This window comes from Tachyglossus aculeatus, chromosome 1, assembly GCF_015852505.1.
Source record: "Tachyglossus aculeatus isolate mTacAcu1 chromosome 1, mTacAcu1.pri, whole genome shotgun sequence".
In the NCBI taxonomy this organism is placed as follows: domain Eukaryota; kingdom Metazoa; phylum Chordata; class Mammalia; order Monotremata; family Tachyglossidae; genus Tachyglossus; species Tachyglossus aculeatus.
In genome coordinates this window covers 148,970,794-148,992,100 of record NC_052066.1, presented here as the reverse complement: position 1 = coordinate 148,992,100, position 21,307 = coordinate 148,970,794, and the positions used below count along the sequence as shown (strand labels likewise).

The window sequence follows — 21,307 nt, the reverse complement described above, 5'->3', positions numbered from 1 at the left end:
CAAATTTGAAAACACTTCTCCAGCGGTCTGGAGGTCAGTGTGGTCTGATTGGGTTCATCACGGTGATACTGACTTGTTTTGATGACAAAAACCTCATATTCTATTACGGCCCCTCTGTTTTAGGTTGGCTGCGAGATGCTGAGATGAGAATAATAGAGGGTGGTGGTGAGTGGATGAGGGGATAGCATTATTTCAACCAGTGTTGCACATGGGGTTAGAAAAGTGTAGTTCTGTGTACTTTTTTCCTGCCCACGCATGCAAGAGCCCCTTCCCTTCAGTCCCTCACACTGCTTCCATTCACATCAGAGTTCAGAAAAACGCGTTACCGCTTGTACCACCAGCCAAAATTCCCATAGAAACCGAAGAAAACGATAGTACTCCAGAATGGAGTTGGAGCAGAGTTTAGTGAATTTTCAGGCCTCTGTCTGGTGATGTATTCTGAAACCGTGCTGTGCTGCGTTCCAAAATAGGGCTGACAGACAAACGTTCCCTCACAGCATTTTGGCCAAAACTTAGCAAGAACGTGATTGTGACGGAACGGAATGGGTTGGTAAATGACTTTACAGACATTTTCGCTGTTCCTAGTGGCAGCTCACAGCTCAGAATTATTTCCAAGGAATTCAGGCATATTGGCTGACCTCAGATTAGATTTAGTATTAAATGCCCCCCGTCCCTTGCTCTGTGTACCCCAGCTAATTCTTTATAGATGAGGCTGTGACAAAAATCCACCATGTCTCATTTTTGCAGGAAAAATAGACCGGAAGACTATGGAAATGAAACCTCATTACATGTGTGATGTCCACGGCGCTACAGCCCCTAAATTTTAGGATTGCTGTGGGATGCTAGAAGGAAATCCATAGTGGAGGAAGGAGGTAACTTCCAGGCACATAGGAGAACCTAGAGTGCAATTGGTGGAACCACCTTCCAGATCTCTGGGGAATGAACCTTACTGAACGGAGAAGGCATCCAGCTCCCCTGTAACGGGTGGCTTACTGGTAGAGCTTAACCTCTGGCAAAGCTTACGACTTAGTGCTCTCATTCCTGGGCTGGCACCTCTACACAACTGCTTCTTCCAACACCAGGCCGTGCTCTTTTCCAGCCAGCCTCCGGTTGTGGGACGAGGGGTCTCTGATTCTGCTACTGCGCTCCAGCTGAAAAGCACCGTGAAACCGGGTCTTCCGACAAAACCGTGTGGCTGTCCTTCCGATAAGTGGTCAGCTGGCTTTTCCAGGTTTGGTGAGGTGCTTTTAAAAGCGCTTAGAACAGTGCTTGGCACATAATGCTTAACAAAGACCATAATTATTGTAATTATTTATTATTATTAAAAGGGCACGGGCTTCGTATTCTGGGGCGGAGTGTGTCGTTCGGTGTGTAGTTAATGCTCTTGAAATGCACCTGGTCTTATGACACAAAGCGGCATGGCCTTGTGGTTAGAGCACAGGCCTGGGGGTCAGAAGGACCTGAGTTTTAGTCCAGGCTCAGTCATTTGTCTGCTGGGTGACCTCGGGCAAGTCATTTCACTTCTCTGCACTTCAGTTTCCCTCATCTGTAAAATGGGGATTAAGACTGTGTGCCCTATGTGGGAGAGGGACTGTGTCCAATCTGATGACCTTGTATCTATCCCAGTGCTTAGTACAGTGCCTGGAACATAGTAAATGCTTAACAAATACCATAAAAAAAGCCCCACGTGAAGAAAAAACACGAGCCATAATTCTTAGCCCACGTCTCCATGGAGGATCCAAACACAGGCTTGCGTTGTCGGTGTTCTCTAATACCCTTGCAGGATTGTAGCCAAAAATGTGTGGCGAAAACACAGATTTATGTCAGAATTATATAGAGTTCACAAGTTCAGGTTTGTTTTTCATTAAAAATGTTTGCAATTGGAACTTGGATTTCATATCGGCTAGAAATGAGCAACATTTCTGCTTACCAGTCTCAAATGGACTTTTACAACTCGTGCTGTCTTTCGCCTTTGCTTTGGCAGGCTGGAAGTGCAGGTTAGTGAATGTCAGGAATGGGGAGAGGATATACGGGAATGGGAGAGTTGGGCAAAAGCGCGAACTTGTTCTGTAGTCCCCCGTGTCAGTCAGTCACTCGCTGGTATTTTTTGAGTTCTTACTGTGTGCAGAGCACTGTACTACGCTCCTGGAAGAGTATGAGAGTTGGTAGATATGTTCCCAGCCCACAGTGAGCTTACAGTCTAGAGGGGGAGACAGACGTTAATAGAAATAAATGATTTATTTCAGCGCTTAGAACAGTGCTTGGCACTGAGTAAGCACTTAACGAGTACCATTATTATCATTTATAATACGTTATTCTTAGGTATGCACATAACAGCGCTTTGAGAGAGTATGGTACAGCCGAGGTGGGAGGCACATTTGCTGCCCACCAGAAGATGAGTCCAGAGTCAGCCATTAATACAGATAAATAAATTATGGATTTGTACACAAGTGCAGTGGGGCGAATATCAAGTGCTCAAAGGGTACTGATTCAAGCCCATGGGTGACGCAGGAGGGAGAGTGATGTAGGGAAAAGAAGGCCTCTTGGAGGAGGTGTGACCTGGGCTGTAGTAGGAAATCAAGTGAAGGAAGGTAGGAAGGGGCAAGCCAAGTGCTTTAAACCCAAGAAGAGAGTTTCTGTTTGCAGAATAATAATAATAATAATAATGGTATTTGTTAAGCACTTACTATGTGCAAAGCACTTTTCTAAGTGCTGGGAGGATACAAGGTGATCAGGTTGTCCCACATGGGGCTCACAGTCTTAATCCCTATTTTACAGATGAGGTAACTGAGGCCCAGAGAAGTTAAGTGGCTTGCCCAAGGTCACACAGCTGACTAGTGGCGGAGCGAAGGCAACCCCTGGTGGTTTTTGAGTGGGGAAACACGGACTGAAAGGTTTTGTAGAAAAATGATCTGGGTAGCAGAAGAATGGACTGGAGTGGGGAGAGACAGGAGGCGGGGGGGGTCATCAGCAGGTAGGTTGATGCAGTAGTTGAGGCGAGAAAGGATAAGTGCTTTGATTAACATGGGTAGCAGTTTGGATGGAGAGGAAAGGGTGGGATTTTAGCGGTGTTGTGAAGGTAGAACTGGCAGGATTTGGTGACAGACTATGTGAGTTGAATGAGAGATGAATTGAGGACAATGCCAAGGTTACAGGTTTGTGAGATGATAGTTGGGATTGTCTACAGTGATGAGGGGAGGGTTTGGGTGGGAAGGTGAGAATTTCTGTTTTAGACTTAGGTAGTTTGAGGTATCGTTGAGACCATCCAGATAGAGATGTCCTGAAGGCAAATGGGAAATATGAGACTGCAGAAAGGGAGAGGGGTCAGGGCTGAAGTAGCAGATTTGGGACTCAGCCACATAGACTGTGGCTTCTAGACTGTGAGCCCGTTGTTGGGTAGGGACCGTCTCTATGTGTTGCCAACTTGTACTTCCCAAGCGCTTAGTACAGTGCTTTGCACACAGTAAGCGCTCAATAAGTATGATTGATTGGTAGTTGAAGTTATGGGAGCAAATGAGTTCTCCAAGGGGGTGGGTCTAGATGGAGAATAGGAAGGGTCCCAATACTGAACCTCCAGGGACTCCCACAGCTGGGGGAAGGGGCGCAGAAGAGGAGCCTGCTCTAAAGAGACTGAGAATAGCGACCAGAGAAATAGGAGAACCAGGAGAGGACAGTGTCAGCGAAGCCAAGGTTGGATAATGTTTCTAGAGAAAGGGGGTGGTCCATAGTGTCGAAGGCAGCAGAGAGGTAGAGGAGGATTGGGATGAAATAAAGGATGTCGGATTTGGCAAGAAGGTCATCGGTGACTCTAGAGGTTGCAGGTTCCTTGGAGTGAAGGGGGTGGAAACCAGATTGGAGGGAATTTGAGGAGAGGAAGTGGAGACAGTTGCTATAAAGTATATATAAAGTAACTCAAGTAGTTTGGAGGGAAATGGGGTGATTAAGTGGAAGGAGCCGTGGGGTCAAGGGAGGGTTTTTTAAAGGGTAGGGGAGACATGGGCATGTTGGAAAGTAGTAGGGAAGAAGTCCTTGGAAAGTGAATGGTTGAAGAGCCTGGGCAGGAATGGAGGCCAGTGATTCGAATAAGGTAGGAAAGGATGGAGGCAGAGGTACTGATGGAGGGGAATAGGTTTTGAGAGAGGGTGAGAAATCTCAAAGATACTGCTGGGGAAAATTGGGAAACTCGAAGGGGGCTGGAGAGGAGCAGGAGAGATTTTATGGCCATAATCCCCGATGGTTTCATTTTTCTCCAAGTGGACTAGGTGAATAGGGGAAACAGACGAGGTGGTGTGTCTGGGGAAACAGGAGGTTTGAGGAGGGAGTTAAAAGTCTGGAACGGCTGGTGGAGTCTTTATGTATGGGAGTTAATAAAGATGGAGAAGTATTGTTGGGTGAGGGGAGGGCAGAATTAAACCTAGGTGGGACTGAATTTGAGATAGGTGAGCCAGGTGTCTGGATTTCCCCTGCAGCCTTCCACAGCTCGTGCACGGAGGAAGCATACTGAGGCGGTGATCCAGGGTTGTGGGTTAGTGGTATGAGGTTGGTGGAAGGGGAGGGGAACGAGGGAGTTGGAGTTCAGTGGAGAAGGTGGTGTTGAGGCTGACTTAGCAAGGCTAGAGATGTTCTTGTTGGAACTCCCTGGACCAACCACTCGTCGGCTCACGTGGGTTCCTATTCACCCTCCCTTTTGTCGCCTCTGCATTAGTTGTTCACCCCAGCCCGTAACACCTATGGACGTATCCTGTTTTCTCTCCTATCTCCCCCATCAATAATTCCCCTCGTGAGCGAGGAGAATGGCTATCGACTCAGTCCATCAATGGCATCTAGCACTTACCGTGGGCAGAGCATTGTACTAAGTGCTTGGGAGAGCTCAATACAACTGAGTTGGCGGACATGCTCCTTACCTCACTGCTTCTTCTACTGTAGTCTCTTCCAAGTGTCTAGTTCAGTAGGCACGCAGTAAGCACTCAAATACCATTGACTGATGCATTGGTCCTTGCATACCCATTAAGCCTAAAATTCTGGGACTCTCCCAAATGATACCCACAATATACCTAAGTGGGAGCAAGGTGAATTCATTCATTCATTCAGTCGTATTTATTGAATGCTTACTGTGTGCAGAGCCCTGTACTAAGCACTTGGGAAGTACAAGTTGGCAACATATAGAGATGGTCCCTACCCAACAGCGGGCTCACAGTCTAGAAGGGGGAGACAGACAACAAGACAAAACATATTAACAGAATAAAATAAATAGAATAAATATGTACAAGTAAAATAAATAAATAAGTAGAGTAACAAATACATACAAACATATATACATATATACAGGTGCTGTGGGGAAGGGAAGGGGGTAAGATGGGGATGGAGAGGAAGGAGGGGGCTCAGTCTGGGAAGGCCTCCTGGAGGAGGTGAGCTCTCAGTAGGGCCTTGAAGGGAGGAAGAGAGCTAGCTTGGCGGATGTAGGGAGGGAGGGCATTCCAGGCCAGGAGGATGACGTGGGCCGGGGGTCGACAGCGGGACAGGCGAGAACGAGGCACGGTGAGGAGATTAGCGGCAGAGGAGCGGAGGGTGCGGGCTGGGCTGTAGAAGGAGAATATGTGAATATGAAGTTGATCAAATTTCACAACGGTAAGAAGGTACTCATTGAAGGTGGATGGTTCCAAGCAAATGGGAACACTTCTGCTCAAAGCTGGTGGCGGTTCCTGGCAATGTGACTTCAAAGTTATGCAGGCCCACATGATCGATCGTTAATATCTATAAAGCGCTTACTGTGTGCAGCACACTGAACTGAATACTTTAAACTTAAGTAGAATTAGTAGATGTGATCCCTACCATACAAGAGTTTATAATGGGAGATGTGCAGGGGAATAAAAATAATAGTAATTGTGGTTCTTAAGTACTTACTGTATGTCAAAGACCGTACCAAGTGCTGGGGTAGATACAAGATAATCAGATCTCACGTGGGCCTCAAAGGGTAGGAGGGAGGGCAGGTATTAAATCTCCTTTTTGTAGTTGAGGGAACTGAGGCCTGGAAAGTGGAAAATTTGGTGTTAGGTTTCCTCCCATCTTACAACCCCAGTCCTTCTGCATAACTCATTAAATATACCTACGCTGCAGTCTTGTCTTTGGCCGTCGAGTCGTTTCCAACCCATGGCACGTTCAAGACACATGACTGATTGATACCTGTGAGAAGTAGCATGGTCTAATGGGAAGAATGTGGGTCTGGGAGACAAAAGACCTGGGTTCTAAGCCCGGCGCCACCACCTGTCTGCTGTGTGACCCTGGGCAGTCACAGAATTTGGTGTTAATGACTCTTAGAAAATGCACATGAGTCTTCAAGATGATAGAAAACACACAACAGCTGGTTGAGTGGTGGTTATTTCATATCACATTTAATTAGAATGTTACACTTCCAGCCAGTCTTTAATATCTGCGTACTGCAATACCAATGCTTTAGAGTGATGAAATTCTTCTCTGAGATGTGTAGATGTAAGGAATCTTACGTTTTATATTATTTAAACTGGCTTGTTGTCATCGATTATTTTAATACCGTGGAGATGGTTTCTGTTTCAACAACGCTGTGGTCTATAAAATCACATTTATGGAAGTTATAGAAGCTCGCCCTTTAGACTTTCGGACCAAACTAGCATCTCTATGCCCAATGTGAAGTAGTATGGTGGCAAAAAGGAATCGTTCTAATAGTTGCTCCCAGCACCCCCGATTTCCCCAACACTGGTCAGCTGTCATACTTTAAGCTTCCGCTGGTGCTACTGTTGGAAATCAGAATACTAACCATGATAGTTTATTTGGCTCTTCCGGAGGTGGCCTTGCTCCGTGGTCTTAGCATTTTGACAATAACTTAGCATGCGGGAGAATGAAGTCCATGTGTTTTTCTTTTGTTGCCTTTTTTTTTTAATGGCTGCAGGGCCGTGAAGTGTCGACTTTGAAACTGGTGGGAAATGATAACACTAATGTGGGGCTTCCTAATGTAAATATCTACAAAAGTCCTGAGTTGCCAAAGCCACACTCTGCAGGCCTTGTATTTGGCTTCCATCATAGTAGATAATTCTCCTTTTCCTTCTTTCTCCTTCTGGCTGCCTACCCCATAGGCATTTCATAGTCAGTGGTGGTCAGAAAGCATGAAACTAACTCCCAAAGGAATTCCGGCAAAATCTGATTTACCCACGCTGTCCCCGGCAAGTAAAATCATACCACCTAGGTATCCTGGAGAGCCCTCCAGAAGTTCATTCATTCGGTCAGTCATATTTATTGAGCACTTACTGTGTGTAGAGCACTGTACTCCGCCCTTAGGAAAGTACAATGCAGCAGTAGATACAGTCCCTGCACACAATGAGCTCACAGTCTAGAGGACTGCCCCAAGCCTGTAGATTGGGGAAAGTGGTGGCTGAGGTGTGATGGGGCACACCTCTGTGTGGTTCAGAGTGGTGCCGTTAAAATTGGGGTGACTCGGGACCTCATGAAGCTGGCAGGCTAGGAGAACGCTTCCCTCTTCGCTGTCAAAGGGCACGAGGGGGAGGCCAAATCAAGGATCCTGGAGAATGTGAATGAGGAAGCAGGCGCTTCCCAGATCATTGAGAAACAGCGGGCCTTGTCGAAAGAGCACGGGGCCAGCAGCCTGGAGACCCGGGTTCTAAGACAGGTTCCGCCACTTATCTGCTGTGTGATCTTGGACAGGTCACAACCCTCTGTGCCTTGGTGTCCTTGTCTAGAAAATGCAGATAAAATTCCGTTCTCCTCTTAAACTAGAGCACCTTGTGGGACAGGGATTGTGTCCTACCTGATTATCTATCTGGTATCTACTTCAGTGCTTAGCACATTATTTGGTGCCTAATTGGTGCTTCACAAATATTATTTCTGTTACTATTATTGTCATTATTAGACCCCCAGAAGGTATTGGGAACCTTCTGTACCGCAACATCATCATTATCATCATCATCATCGTGGTGTTTGTTAAGCATGGGTGGCAAGGTGCCCAGGAAGTTAAGTGCCAGAACTGGGATTAAGACAAATGAAGGAAGGTGAGCTACAAGAGACATGCAGATAAATGAATGAATAATAGATTCATAATGGACTATAAAGGGAATGTTCCAAGTATTAGGCATTCTCTCTATCAAGGAGAGCTGCTGTCTCTCATTTCTTCAAGCATCCTGTTGTGATTGAGGCAGAATCCTGGGGTTGGGTGGACCATGATGTGACCTAAGTCATAATAGTATTGTTTATGCTCTAGTCTTGTTGTGGGGAAGATGGACTTACAAAGGCTAATTAATAGCCTTATACCCACATTTTCAAAGTGCCGTGTCCCTTTCAGAAAACTCCTACCTCCCGTCTGATGGGGTTACTCCCCTGTCCTTGCTCTTCCCAGGGGAGAAATTGAGCCCAGCTGGTCACCATCTTGTATTTGGAAACTTCCACTAGACCATGCTACTTCTCAGCTTGGAATACCAGAACTGAATGCAATCTGTGTGGTGATTACCTGAAAAAGTTCTTATATACCCCTGTCTTGCGTCTTGGCCGGGAGAAATCTCTTGGCTTTCCCATGAAGTCCTTGTGGTGTAGGCTAGGATCAGCTTGAAAAATCTTTGCTTAAAATGTACTTTTTTATAAGCCCCACAACCAGCTGCTAGTGGAGTAAGAAAGCGTTCTTCTTGCCTTCACATCTCTGCCCCACTGGGGAGATGCTAGTGGTGCCCAGTGGGCCAAAGATTCAGAGACACCACAGACCATAAAGATCTGGCTCCAGTGAGATACCTCACTCAGCTTTGGAGCTAGGTTTTTCCCTAAATGGAGGTTCGTGGGGTGTTTTTCTTGACAAAGGAACCTCAGGCCAAGCACACACTGATTTGGGGTGGAGGCTGCGGAAACCACGGCACCTTGTCGTGAAACCTAAGAATACAACTGGGTTTTCATTTGAAAAAGACACCTCTTTCAAATGTTGGAAAACAAGCCCAAGTTGTGATCCTCTGTTAAAGATCTCTTTGCGCATTTTGCACATGTAAGTTTACCTTCTCGTGTGTTTCAGATGATAAGAAAGACATTGACCATGAAACAGTGGTGGAAGAACAGATCATTGGAGAGAACTCCCCTCCTGATTACTCAGAATATATGACAGGGAAGAAACTTCCTCCGGGAGGAATCCCTGGCATCGACCTCTCAGACCCCAAACAGCTGGCTGAGTTTGCCAGGTAAGTCCCAAGAGCATCGACTGATTCTGATTTTCAGCCCTCCACAAATGTTGGCCAACTCTGATGATCTCTTAATCACTTTATGTAAGGTTTGCATTTTTTTCACAATGGAAACTTTGAAAGCAAAAGCAGCCGGTTGTGTTTTTAGCACCTTTGCCACGAAGTTAGCAACAACACATTAGACCTTTGCCGGCAGTCGAATTAAAACATAATTTACCTCTGTAGTTGGGTTTACATTCGAGGAAGTGAAATTACTCATAATTTGTTATGCCTAATCCCTAGAAAATAATCCTCTTCTATAAACTGAGATCATCCCATAGTACTTTCCTTTCTGCTATAATAGTTTTCCGTTTTAAGAAACAACAAGGTCTAGTAGGAAAGCATTCTGTTGGTCAGGAGACTTGAAGTCTGATCCTGGCCCCACCTCTGAATGACACTTTAGGCAAAACACAAAACCTCTCTATGACTTGGTTTCTCCACTTATAAAGGGATGCATAATACCTGCCTCTTCTTTAACTTACAGGACTGTTGCAGGAAAATTGGTGAATAATGGGTTGGGGATTTTTGTTTGCTTAGGGTCACGAAGTTAGCAAATAAATACCTTTGGGAGATATTAACAGCTGATAGCCCTCCAAGTTCTTTAGAAGAATGGTGTAGGAATCCAAGGTGCTGGAATCAGCCCTGGGCTCAATCTTGAGATTTTTCAGGGCTATGTTCCACCATCTCAGTGTTCTTCCAAGCATCCTTTTGTCTCTGAGATGGATGAACTATGGATCTGGCCCATAATGGAATTGCTTCTGAACTGTTCTGCTCTAAGCCCATTTCCTCTGGTCAGAGTCTTATGACAGTAACCAACAGCTGGTCAGTATCTTCCCCCTACCCCCCCCCCGCCCCAACAAAAACTTTCATATTGTTGAAGATCATTGTTAAATCACCCCCTAGCCTTTATTTCTTCAGTCTAAAAAATTGCAGTTTCATCTCAGCCTGTATGAGTGGGTTCCCAAACTGGAGCCATTACTCTTACTATTAAAAGTGGGTGTTGCCGTAGCCGCTAATAAGGCTTTGTGTAGTAACAAGATGCTTGTAGGTTCTCTGATACGGATGAACATAAAAGGGGTCTCAAAACATGGGATTCCATGTTTCAGCCCTTTAGGTTTCTAAATAACCTTTCTTCTGAAGATCTCAGAAGTGCTTCATTTATTTTTTTTTACCCCCCTGTATACCCAAAGGTATTTACTTGTTGCTGACTTCATTCCTTTGGTGGAGGAGGAGGGTATAGATAGGGTTTGTTTGGGAGTGAGCCTATCCTGCAACAGGGGGCTGGACCAGATGAGGTCTCAAGATCCCAATTAGTCTTATACAAGATTTCATGTGAATTTTATCCTGTCCCATTGTAAAGAGAGATTGTTTTTGAATATTAGTGGCTTCTAGACCCTTGATTTTTCTCAAGTAACAATGGATCCAAAGGAAATTACAAAATAGTGTTGGGTTGAAGGTAATGTTTGGCACAGCTGTTCTGAAAGTAGAGTTGCTGAACCATAATCTGTTGGGCCCTTATGTCAGGGATTGGAAACCAAGCCCTTGTGCTTTTTATCCGAGGTCTTCAGAATTTGGCCTTTTTGGTGTGAAGGTTGACTTTCTGTTTAATCTAGACCCTTTTGTCTGGGGGATATGAGGGGGGTAGCATTCAGTTCTGCCAGACCACACGTTTTCTATGGAAAGAACATGGCGGCAAAATTAGTGAGCCTTCTTGGGATGAAATGTGTCATCAATCATGTTTATTGAGTGTTTACAGTTTCAGAACACCGTACTAAGTGCTCGGCAGAATACAGTATAACAGTTGGTAGGTGTGTTCCCAGCCCACAGCAAGCTTATGGTCTGGAGAGGGACACAGGCATTCACAGAAATAAAAAATCTGATTCAGAGATATGTATAAAGGTGATGTGGGGCTTCACCCCACACCCAATCCCCAAAAGACACAGAGGGGGCTTAATTGAGAGAAGACCTCCTGGAGGAGTTGTAACCGTAATAAAGCTTTGAATGTGGAGGTATGGTGGGAGGGGTGGTTGTGCCCGTGCTCACGGCACCAGGCAGAGGGGAAACTTGCATCACCTCACCTTGTAGAGTTTTGAAATTTGGCTTTTTGCAGCTCCAAGGTTTAGCAGTTGAGTAGAAGTACTGTGGGTTATTTGCTTTCATTCTTATGCATGAGGTCCCAGAGCACACTACATTGCCTACCTTGGACTGTTCCCTGGAAGACCTCCTGATCAGACCCTAATCGTGATTTGCTTTAATTGCATTTCTCCTCCTGCCCCAAATTGCATTAAACAGCAAAGGATTCATCTTATCGCAGGGGTGGGTGTCTGTAAATGGCATCTCTAGGCGATGGCCAAGCTGGGCAAATCTGGTTTCCACCTGAATGGGGAGCAGCGGGCCTGAGGGACTTTTTTGGTATCAGGACTCAGCGTCTTTGAGAAGGGGTGAGACCACTGCAGTTCGGAATCTGCCCCAACTCCCACAGCACAAGGCTTCTGCTGTTCCCTGCCATGCGGCTCCCTGAGCAGAGGCAGGAGGAAGCACGGCAGGATGGCAGGTGTACTCAGGATGGTGGGGATCCAGAAGTGGTTTTAGAAGCTGATGTGAACTTCACCACCATTTTGACGGCAATTCAGGCCAGTTCTAGCAGTGATCTGGATTTGATACAGTGCCAGGCGACAGTGGGGATTTAGACTTAGACTTTGAGCCCCATGTGGGACGGGGGCAGTGTCTGACTCATCTCGTATCTACCCCAGCACTTAGGACAGTGCTCGGCATATATTAAATGTTTAAGTACCGTAATTTATTACTTAATGTTTGCTGCTGATGTTGCGGAACAGTTTCCAAGTACAGAAAAAGAGTAATGCCTTTCGTTTCCTTCAAGGAACTTGTATCTCACCTGGGTTGGTATTCCATCAAAGGCTCCACTTTCAAAGTATGAGTAGGGCTTAGATGAAAAAATATGTGTTACAACGTTCATTCCTGCCAGGGCAAGAGTTGCACCAGACAAGGTATGTTACATATTAAGGTACTGATAGTGCGTTTATTAATTATTAAGTCATGGTGAAGACCAATCAAGTAGCCAGTTTGGGAGAGGGCTGGCAAGCAAACTGATTCTTTTCTGGTTGTAGCTGAGGAAATATCAAGGTAATAATAGTTCATTTGGAAACTTTGTTTTCTAACGTAAACCTCGATAGTGGGAGGAAAGAGTAAAACCAGGGACCGGGTGAGCCAAAGCATCAGGCGTAATTTGTTGGCCTTGTTTTCATAAACCTGAATGCTTTGATCCAGGATCCTTTCCCTCCAGTCTGGAAAGTCTTTTAATTCCGTAGCACCCCACCAAATCCAGACCTTGGAGGGAAAGTTTGTTTTTTAAATTCTGGGTTGATCCATCCTAAACACAGGAGAGACTTTAAAATGTCATGTAAGGTGCTGGATCACTGAGGGACAGGGCTCTCAGTGGTGATTCGGCCTGCCAAATGTTAGGAGCTGTAGGCGGCCCTGGGATCTCTGCCTAGTTCCCATTGCTGCGTTTGGCACCCGTGCTTCTAAACTGGCTGGAACCTGGAATGATAGGTTAGAGATTAGGTGAGCCCAAGTATTCATGCATTCATTCGATCGTAGTTGAGTCCTTTCTGTGTGCAGGGCACTGTAATAACCGCTTGGGAGAGTGCAATAGAACAATTAACAGACACATCCCTAGCCCACAACGAGCTTACAAGCTAGAGGAGATATGATTGAGAGCCAAAAAAATGAAGCCGGTTTCTGCCATAATGCAGGTTTTCAATGTGTGTTGTGGATAGAAGAGAATTGGGGCACTCACTATTCACTTGTCAGTGAGAACTTGTCTGTACACGTTTGTGCATGAGCGGTGTGTTGGGAGTGGGTAAGAATCAAAGCACAGGGTTTTGCCAGGTACGTGATAAGAGTAGAACTGGATGTGCACCCTCTTCTCCCCATCCACCTCTGTTAGCGTTGCTCCCTTCCTGTACTCAGTCAATCAGTGGTATTAGTTGATCACTTACCATGGACAGGGCCCTGTACTAAGCACTTGGGAGAGTACGGCACAACAGAAGCTTGTTGTGGGCAGGGATTGTGTCTGTTCATTGTTATATTATACTCCCCCGAGTGCTTAGTACAGTGTTCTTTATACAGTAAGCGCTCAATAAACACAATTGAATGAATGAAGTTGGGAGACAACATTCCCTGCCCACAATGACCTTCCAGTCTAGAGGACTCTGGGGACTATACATCTGAAATGACTTTCAGTCTTCTCAGTGTCCCATCCCCTTTAATCTGAGTCAGTGAATCGTATTTATTGAGCGCTTACTGGGTGCAGAACACTGTACTAAGCATTTGAAAGAGCACAGTATAACAGGCACATTCCTTGCCCACAGTGAGCTTAGGGTCTAGAGGGGGAGACAGACGTTAATATAAATTACAGATATCATCATCATCAGTGGTATTTACTGAGCAGTCACTGTATACAGAGCACTGTACTAAGCACTTGGGAGAGTACAGTACAACAGAGTTGATACACATGTTCCCTGCCCACAACAAGCTTTCAGGTTATTTTTTGGTTAAGCTCTCCTGCTCAGTGACCTTTGGCATCATTTCCGTGGCTCAATATGTACATAGTTGCTGTGGGGCTGAGACAGGGGATGAGTAAAGGGAGCAAGTCAGAGGGATGCAGAAGGCAGTGGGAGTAGAGGCGGGGAAGGCCTCTTGGAGAACATATGTCTTCGATGAGACTTTGAGTCCTTACCTGAGATTTCCAAACTAGCCATCTTCCTCTGCCTCTGAAGTGCCAGGATTGCTCAACTGTCCCCATTTGCCTTATCTTTTGGGATCCCTCTTAGCCCCTTTGATTTGATCATTTATAGAGTGGTAGGAAATTTTTATTGGCTAGCTTGAGTTGCTGTGGACTTGGGAGATTGTTGTGCGTTTCATTTTTTTTTTTTTTATGGTTAAGCAAAAAAAAAAGGCTCTTCTGCCAGTTGTTAGGTGTAAACCTAATAATGCTATATTTAGCTTAGGCTATTTCCAGAAAAAAAGCACATGCAAATAAGAATTCAAGCATATTGAGTCATTTTATTCCTTTAAAGGAACAAAAGTATTATATTACTGGGCTTGGATTAAATCTGTTGAGATGTTGGGGACGTGTTGGAATCTTTTATTTATTAAAGGGAATATACCGTCTTTGATTTAAAATACCTACTCCTGCAAATGTTCTTGTATGGTTTTGTTTTTATCTAAGAATGAAGCCAAGAAAAATTAAAGAAGACGATGCCCCAAGAACGATAGCTTGCCCTCATAAAGTAAGTAGTGCCGCGGGAATGGAAATCCAGTGATACGCTATTATCAATTTTTATTGAAGTGGCGGTTAGTGTTTATTTTTCCACCTCCATACTGAAATGATCTTGCTCCTTGGTTGTCTTCATTAGGATAAATTAGTGTCAGCAGCCTCTGAGCCCGAGGCTTTTTCTTCAGAGCCTCTTCCATTCTACTATAAAACTTTAGCTTTAAACCAGTCCTATTTTAAATGGGGCACCTTGCTGCTCCAGTCTCTGAATTACTGTGGTGAATGGGGAGAGTCACTTGTCTTTGTAATGGTATTATTTTTTGGTTTCCTTCATTCACCTCCAGCGACATTCAGGGAGAGGTTAGGTTTCCGTTCCAAGACTGATGCTTACTTGAGTGCCTTTATGATCTTTAAATTCATTAATCCCTTTAGCGTAACAGAGGAAGACTATTTTCTTTTACTTAGTCATTCTACATCTTAGCAGAGCTGCCGAAACGATAACATTTAATCTATCAACAGAACATTCTTCCTAATCTCACATTACCAGAGAGCAAACTTAGCCACGGGACTGGCTCGGGGCAATAGAAGATGAGCTAAGGGTAAGAATTTGTGATGTGTCAGTTGAACATCAAGAAAAGCGAGATCATCTGGGAAATGGAGAATATAATAGCTGGAAAGAAACAAAAGGTGTTTCATTTGGTTTAAGGGATGGATGATATGGTGCAGTGTGGGTTCCTCTGCGGACGTCCGGTGTTTCTGTTCCGGAATGCCCGACCTCACTGGCTTACAGTTGATATTTGAAAGTGAAGAGATTTCTATTAGGGACAGAAGTGGATCTAAGAAAGCTTTAGTTTCATTCAGCTAATAATGGAAATGGCACTACTTAATTCTTCCTGCCGTGCCCCCGCCGCTCCCCCCACCCCCACCTCACAATTGGGATTCACCAGGTGGAAGGTCTCTTAATGACTCCCTTTCCCTCTTAATTTTGAAACTGACTAGTGGTTGACATAAGCAGTTCTCTAACAATTCTCCCAGGCCCTCCAGCAACCCCTTCCATAAAGCGCCACGTAGCTGTCAGTCTTGATCTGTGTTGCAGTGCTCGTCAATTTGCCTGTTTCTCTGTTCTGCCAATGTCTTTTGGTCAGTTTCCTTGGTCGTTGCCTTTCCTCGGAAATCCTCTTGCTTCTCTCTCTGTCAAGATGGGGAAAGAGACAGAGAAAAGACAGGGGGAACACTAAAAGATGGAGAACGACAGCCCAAAACTTGCACCACAGAATGTGGGGCCCACCACGGGTAGCGGTGGACCTCCATCTTTTAAGTCCATTTCTTTGCCCACTTTCTTTTGATGGGATGCCGTTTGGGAAAAGGCTTGAATTGTGGTGGCCGTCGCTTGTCTGGGCTCCGAGACCAGGGGAAGGGTTTAAAATACACGCTTGCAAACCCCTTGGTACTAACTTTAAGGCTGTTTTCCCAATGCCACTTTTCTTCTGATAAAAATTAAACTAGTTAAATCAAAGTAAAGATTCTCTATTAAACCAGAGTGGGCATATTGGGGTATTCTTGTTTGTTTTTTAAATGAGGGAGTTGAATTCTCAGATGTAAATTTGTCGATTTAATTAAAACTCAAATGGTTTTCTTTTTCCTTTCAGGGTTGCACAAAGATGTTCAGGGATAACTCTGCCATGAGAAAGCACCTGCACACCCACGGTCCACGCGTCCACGTGTGTGCAGAATGTGGGAAGGCCTTTGTTGAGAGTTCAAAACTAAAGCGACATCAACTGGTTCATACTGGAGAGAAGCCCTTTCAGGTATGCGATGCCCTTTCCCTCTTTCCGTCAGCTGCCCTGCAGAAGTCATCGTGTAAGTTGGTCAGTTGACACATTGGGTGGTGGCAGTTTGGTGGTAATGATGTGTAAACGCTGAGGGGAGCCTAGCGCGTACCCTGGGCTTTTCTCCGGGGGTTGAAGGGCACTGAACTTCTTGTGGGGGAAAGCAGGCGCCCCTCAAATGATAAACCAACGACATTTAAATAACCATATTGACAGTATTAGGCATTGTACTAAACTAAGTCACTGTACTAAACACGGGGGCAGATGCCAGTTAAATAGGAAGACTTGGCCATTCAAGCAGCCCAGGATATTCGCGACAGCAACCGCCGTAGCGCTTGAGGCATCCCACCTCCAAATCTTTCACCGGAGAGGAAAGGCGAATGACTTTTAATATAGCGTTCTTGGATTGGCGCATGAAATACCAAGTCTGCTGTTATTAAGAATCATTTACCAGTTGTTTCTCTGGCCGGGTACCACCATGATGACGATTATGAATTTAGTGTCTCTGTCAACTAAGAACATATAAGTTAAGAAACAGAGCTAGTAGGGTTCAGGAGGCTTAGCCATCACATGAGTATTGGGAATGGAAACGAAAACAATATTTGCTTATGCATTCTTTTTTTTTGGAAGACTTCTTTGAACAGTACCTCAAAGGAACCCAATATTACCTAATTAGGCTACCTGGATAAAAGGCATATTGATTAAATTTTAGTGGGACCCGTCTCGTCCCTGATGACATTGAAGTCATAAAGCCATCAGCACTCGTGATGTCATCTTGTCCAGCTCTCTGCCTCCAGGGCCGCCTTTGTAAAGATCTTCACACTCTCGAGGCAGGCTCATGAGCATTTGGGTCTGTGCAGATTGAAGATCTTATAAGAAACAAAGCGCTCAATTCACATTTGTTGGGATGTTTAACATATTTTTGGTTATATTTAGGGTTAGTTACGTTATGGGCTCAAAACTCAAACTTGGTTACGCTTATATTTCCTGTCAACTGAATGGCTAAGCCCAGTAGAAAGTAAGGTGTAAAGCGAAGAGAGGGGTGGAATTGGGGTTGCCGACTGTCCGCAACCCATTTAAATGAGCTGTAGTTGCTCGTGTCTTTGAAACTTGTAGGTAGAAGTCGACAGGTGTGGGTGATTGCTGCTCTTTCACCGCCGCCTCGTTCAAAGTGGCAAGGCCAGGGAGCAAGCGCCTATCTCCTGTCTCCCAGCTGTACCCGTGTCCCGTGTTGGGGCTTCTGTTTCCCTCGAGGAGAGAGGATTCCCCTCCTGCTCCCTATGGCTGATATTCCCAGTCTGGGCTCTGGGCCAAGAAGCCTGCTTCCTTCCACTCTCCAACCCCGCCCCCCAATCCCCGTCCCAGTTAGCTCCTGCTTTCCTTCTTCCTGTCGGGTCTGGGCCTTGGCCGGGGGCGGGGGGCGGTGAGATTGGGCCAGGGCTGCCAATTGCTGAGCGTGGTTTTTTGACAAGCTTGCCCTCCGTCTGGCTAGCTGCTTCCTTATCATCATCATCATCATCATCAATCGTATTTATTGAGTGCTTACTATGTGCAGAGCACTGTACTAAGCACTTGGGAAGTACAAATTGGCAACATATAGAGGCAGTCCCTACCCAACAATGGGCTCACAGTCTACTACCTGGTGGCAGTATAGCAGTGTCGCCAGCTGGGTTACCGTGTTCGGGATGTGAACGAGCGCATTTGACCTCTGGTTTTTCCTTTGACAGTGCACATTTGAAGGTTGCGGAAAACGATTTTCACTGGACTTCAATTTACGCACGCATGTGCGAATTCATACTGGAGACAGGCCCTATGTGTGCCCTTTCGATGGCTGTAATAAGAAGTTTGCTCAATCAACTAACCTGAAATCTCACATCTTAACACATGCTAAGGCCAAAAACAACCAGTGAAAATACAAGGGAAGACAGTTCTCGAACTCAACAAAGCATCTTACAGGAGTATGATTGGGAATAAATATGCCTCTCCTTTATATATTGTTTCTAGGAAAGAATTTTAAAAAATCGAATCCTACACACCTAAAGGACCTGTTTTTGATAAAGTAGTAAAAATAAAAACAACTTTAAGATGACGTTGCTAAGATGCTCTATCTTGCTCTGTAATCCAGTTTCAAGAACACGGTGTTTTGTAAAGTGTGGTCCCAGCAGGAGGACAGTTCATGGACGTGCATCAAAAAGACAATTCTTTATACAACAGTGCTAAAATTGGACTTCTTTTCACATTCTTATAAATATGAAGCTCACCTGTTGCTTACAATTTTTTTAATTTTGTATTTTCCAAGTGTGCATATTGTACACTTTTTGGGGATATGCTTAGTAATGCTATGTGTGATTTTTCTGGAGGTTGATAACTTTGCTTGCAGTAGATTTTCTTTAAAAGAATGGGCAGTTACATGCATACTTCAAAAGTATTTTCCTGTAAAAAAAAAGTTATATAGGTTTTGTTTGCTATCTTAATTTTGGTTGTATTCTTTGATGTTAACACATTTTGTATAATTGTATCGTATAGCTGTATTGAAATCATGTAGTATCAAATATTAGATGTGATTTAATAGTGTTAATCAATTTAAACCCATTTTAGTCACTTTTTTTGGAAAAATACTGCCAGATGCTGATGTTCAGTGTAATTTCTCTTTGCCTGTTCAGTTACAGAAAGTGGTGCTCAGTTGTAGAATGTATTGTACAGGCATCGACTTTTTATTAACACCTGATATGTACATCCCATGTAATAGAAAGGACAACAATAAAATAGTGGTCCTAAAGAAAGAATATGGCAGAAAATGATCTGTAAGCACAGTCTTATTTTTTTTTTTGATGTCCAGAATGATTATCATTCTTCTTGAGCCTCCCAGAAATTGGAAGCTAAATAAAGCTACTCGAGTTTCCTTTCCTTTGCATTCAGTTACGGTGATTTGTGATGAAGCGATGCATGAAATTGACAAAATTTCAACCCCGCAAGGTGATCCTTAAGGTAGCGTAGGTAGCAGGGGTCGGGAGTTGGGGAGCCAACTCCCCGAGGCCGTATTCGGGTTTTTCTGTTGTTGGAGCGCGTCACTGGCAGTGTTTGAATTTGCAGCGGGCGGCCTTGACTGAACCGCACCCTGTGGGCGTGGGGCACTGTGCCCGGGGCGCTTGGGAACGTACAGTAGAAAGAAGGGAGGGCCCCGGCCCCGGCCCCGGCCCGGAGGAGCAGCGCCGTCCGTGAGACGTTGGGTGACCGCTTTCAGCCGGGCTTCCTCCTGCCAGCCGAAGCAAGGTAAGAAAAGACAGCGACGGCAGTTTGGGGGGGTGTGGACGATGTCACGGTGGGAGGGGGTGAAGAGTTTCCCCACCCTTCCCCTCTCTTGCGTCTCATTCTTCTCTGGTTCGCCCCGGGCATGTTGGACATATTGATTGATCTGGCATCCAAGACGGTGGCTTCCTCACGCCGTTATGTGCCTCCCCACAAGTGAACGCTCCTTCCTCTCTCCGGCCAAGTCCTAAAATGTCACGATTCTTTTTTTCAGTGGCCAGCGAAACAGTGAGGAGAGACCACGGGGCGAGGTGGTAACAGCTTCTACGAGTCCCAAGATCTAAAAAGGCCTGGTTTGGATTGTGACCTTCAGACTTCAGAGATATCCTTCGGGGCAGTTTGCCATTCCCGGTGTCAAACGTTGGACTTGATGTGGTGTTCAGATATTAAGAGACATACAAAATTCTAGGCTGGCAATTATTTTGTGCAGCGAGCCCTTAAATTAGTTTCTTGAAATTTTCATTGGAGTCCTAGCCAACTTGATAACTTGAGTGGTTTGGTGATGCATAAGGCTAAGTAAATTACTGTGGAGTAAAGGAATCCAAACCATCCTTAACAGCTGTTGCAAGGTTTTGTGACTTGTTTGTGACAGAATATCAGAATTGTTTCCAGGCTGGTTTGCAGAATGGTTGGTTACCATTCAGTGACACTGAGTTCATTTATGCATTTTTATATTTTTAAAGATTTAAGAGCCTGACTCTTTAGGCAGCCGCACACACCCACAAGCACACCCCCTGGCTCGAGTGATCTTGGATTTTAGGCAGCCTTGTGTGGCCCCTAAACTTTGAGGCACCAGCTAATCCCACTTGTTTCTTGCGTGTGCCTGGTCTGCTGAGCAGCATGGGTAATGTGACAAAAAACAGGAGGAGAAGTGAGGCTGTAAAGAGATGCTCTGTGTCCCGTAGCCTCCAGAACAGGGTTGACCACCCTAATTCCCGAGGACGGTAGTTAAATTAGCTTGCTTTCCAAGCCAACTGCAGCTTGCCGGACCTGTTTGGAGGCTTCCTATAGGCCCACTGGGCCTCGGGCTAGATTTATTAGTACCGATGGGCCAAAGGCAGTCTTTTGCTTATAACAATAATAATAATCATATCTAAGTGCTTACTTACGTGTCAAGCACCGTTCTTAGCGCTAGGGTAGAGACGAGTTAATCGGATCAGACTCAGTCCCTGTCCTACCTGGGGCTCACTGTCTAAGTAGGAGGGAGACTAGGTATTGAATCTCCAATTCCCAGATGTGGTCACTGAGGCACAGAGTAGTAAAGTGACTTGCCTATGGTCATACAACAGGCAAGCGGTGAAACCGGGATTAGAATCCAGGTCCACTGACTCCCAAGCCCATGTATTTTCCACCAGACCACACTGCTTCCCTTGTTCCCTGAAGGTGGATAGAGGCATATACTCGCCTGTTTGTAGTCCTCTGGGAGCACCGAAAGCTTCCAGGTCTGCTGCTAGAGAGATTTGGGGCTGTTCCAGGCAAGCAAAAATAGAGGTGGGCCCACCCTCAAAAATCTGGCAGTGTAACCTTGCCCACTCTGGTTCCTTCTGACCAAGGAGGAAGCCGCTTCTGTCTTCTGAAGACCTTGCATCTTTTTTACCTGCATCTTAGGTAAGCCTGGCTTGGACCTT

General features: G+C 45.3%; 1 protein-coding gene across 1 annotated transcript in view; it reads left to right on the top strand.

Moving 5' to 3' along the window:
• YY1 (YY1 transcription factor) overlaps window positions 1-19,284 on the top strand; it is a 29,302-nt gene extending 10,018 nt beyond the window's left edge. Inside the window, exons 2-5 of the mRNA XM_038765909.1 lie at window positions 9,041-9,203; window positions 14,497-14,557; window positions 16,191-16,349; window positions 18,098-19,284. Coding sequence (XP_038621837.1) covers window positions 9,041-9,203; window positions 14,497-14,557; window positions 16,191-16,349; window positions 18,098-18,280 — 566 coding nt within the window. The 3' untranslated portion in view covers window positions 18,281-19,284. The remainder of the gene's footprint in view (window positions 1-9,040; window positions 9,204-14,496; window positions 14,558-16,190; window positions 16,350-18,097) is intronic.
• Window positions 19,285-21,307: the final 2,023 nt, after the last annotated feature.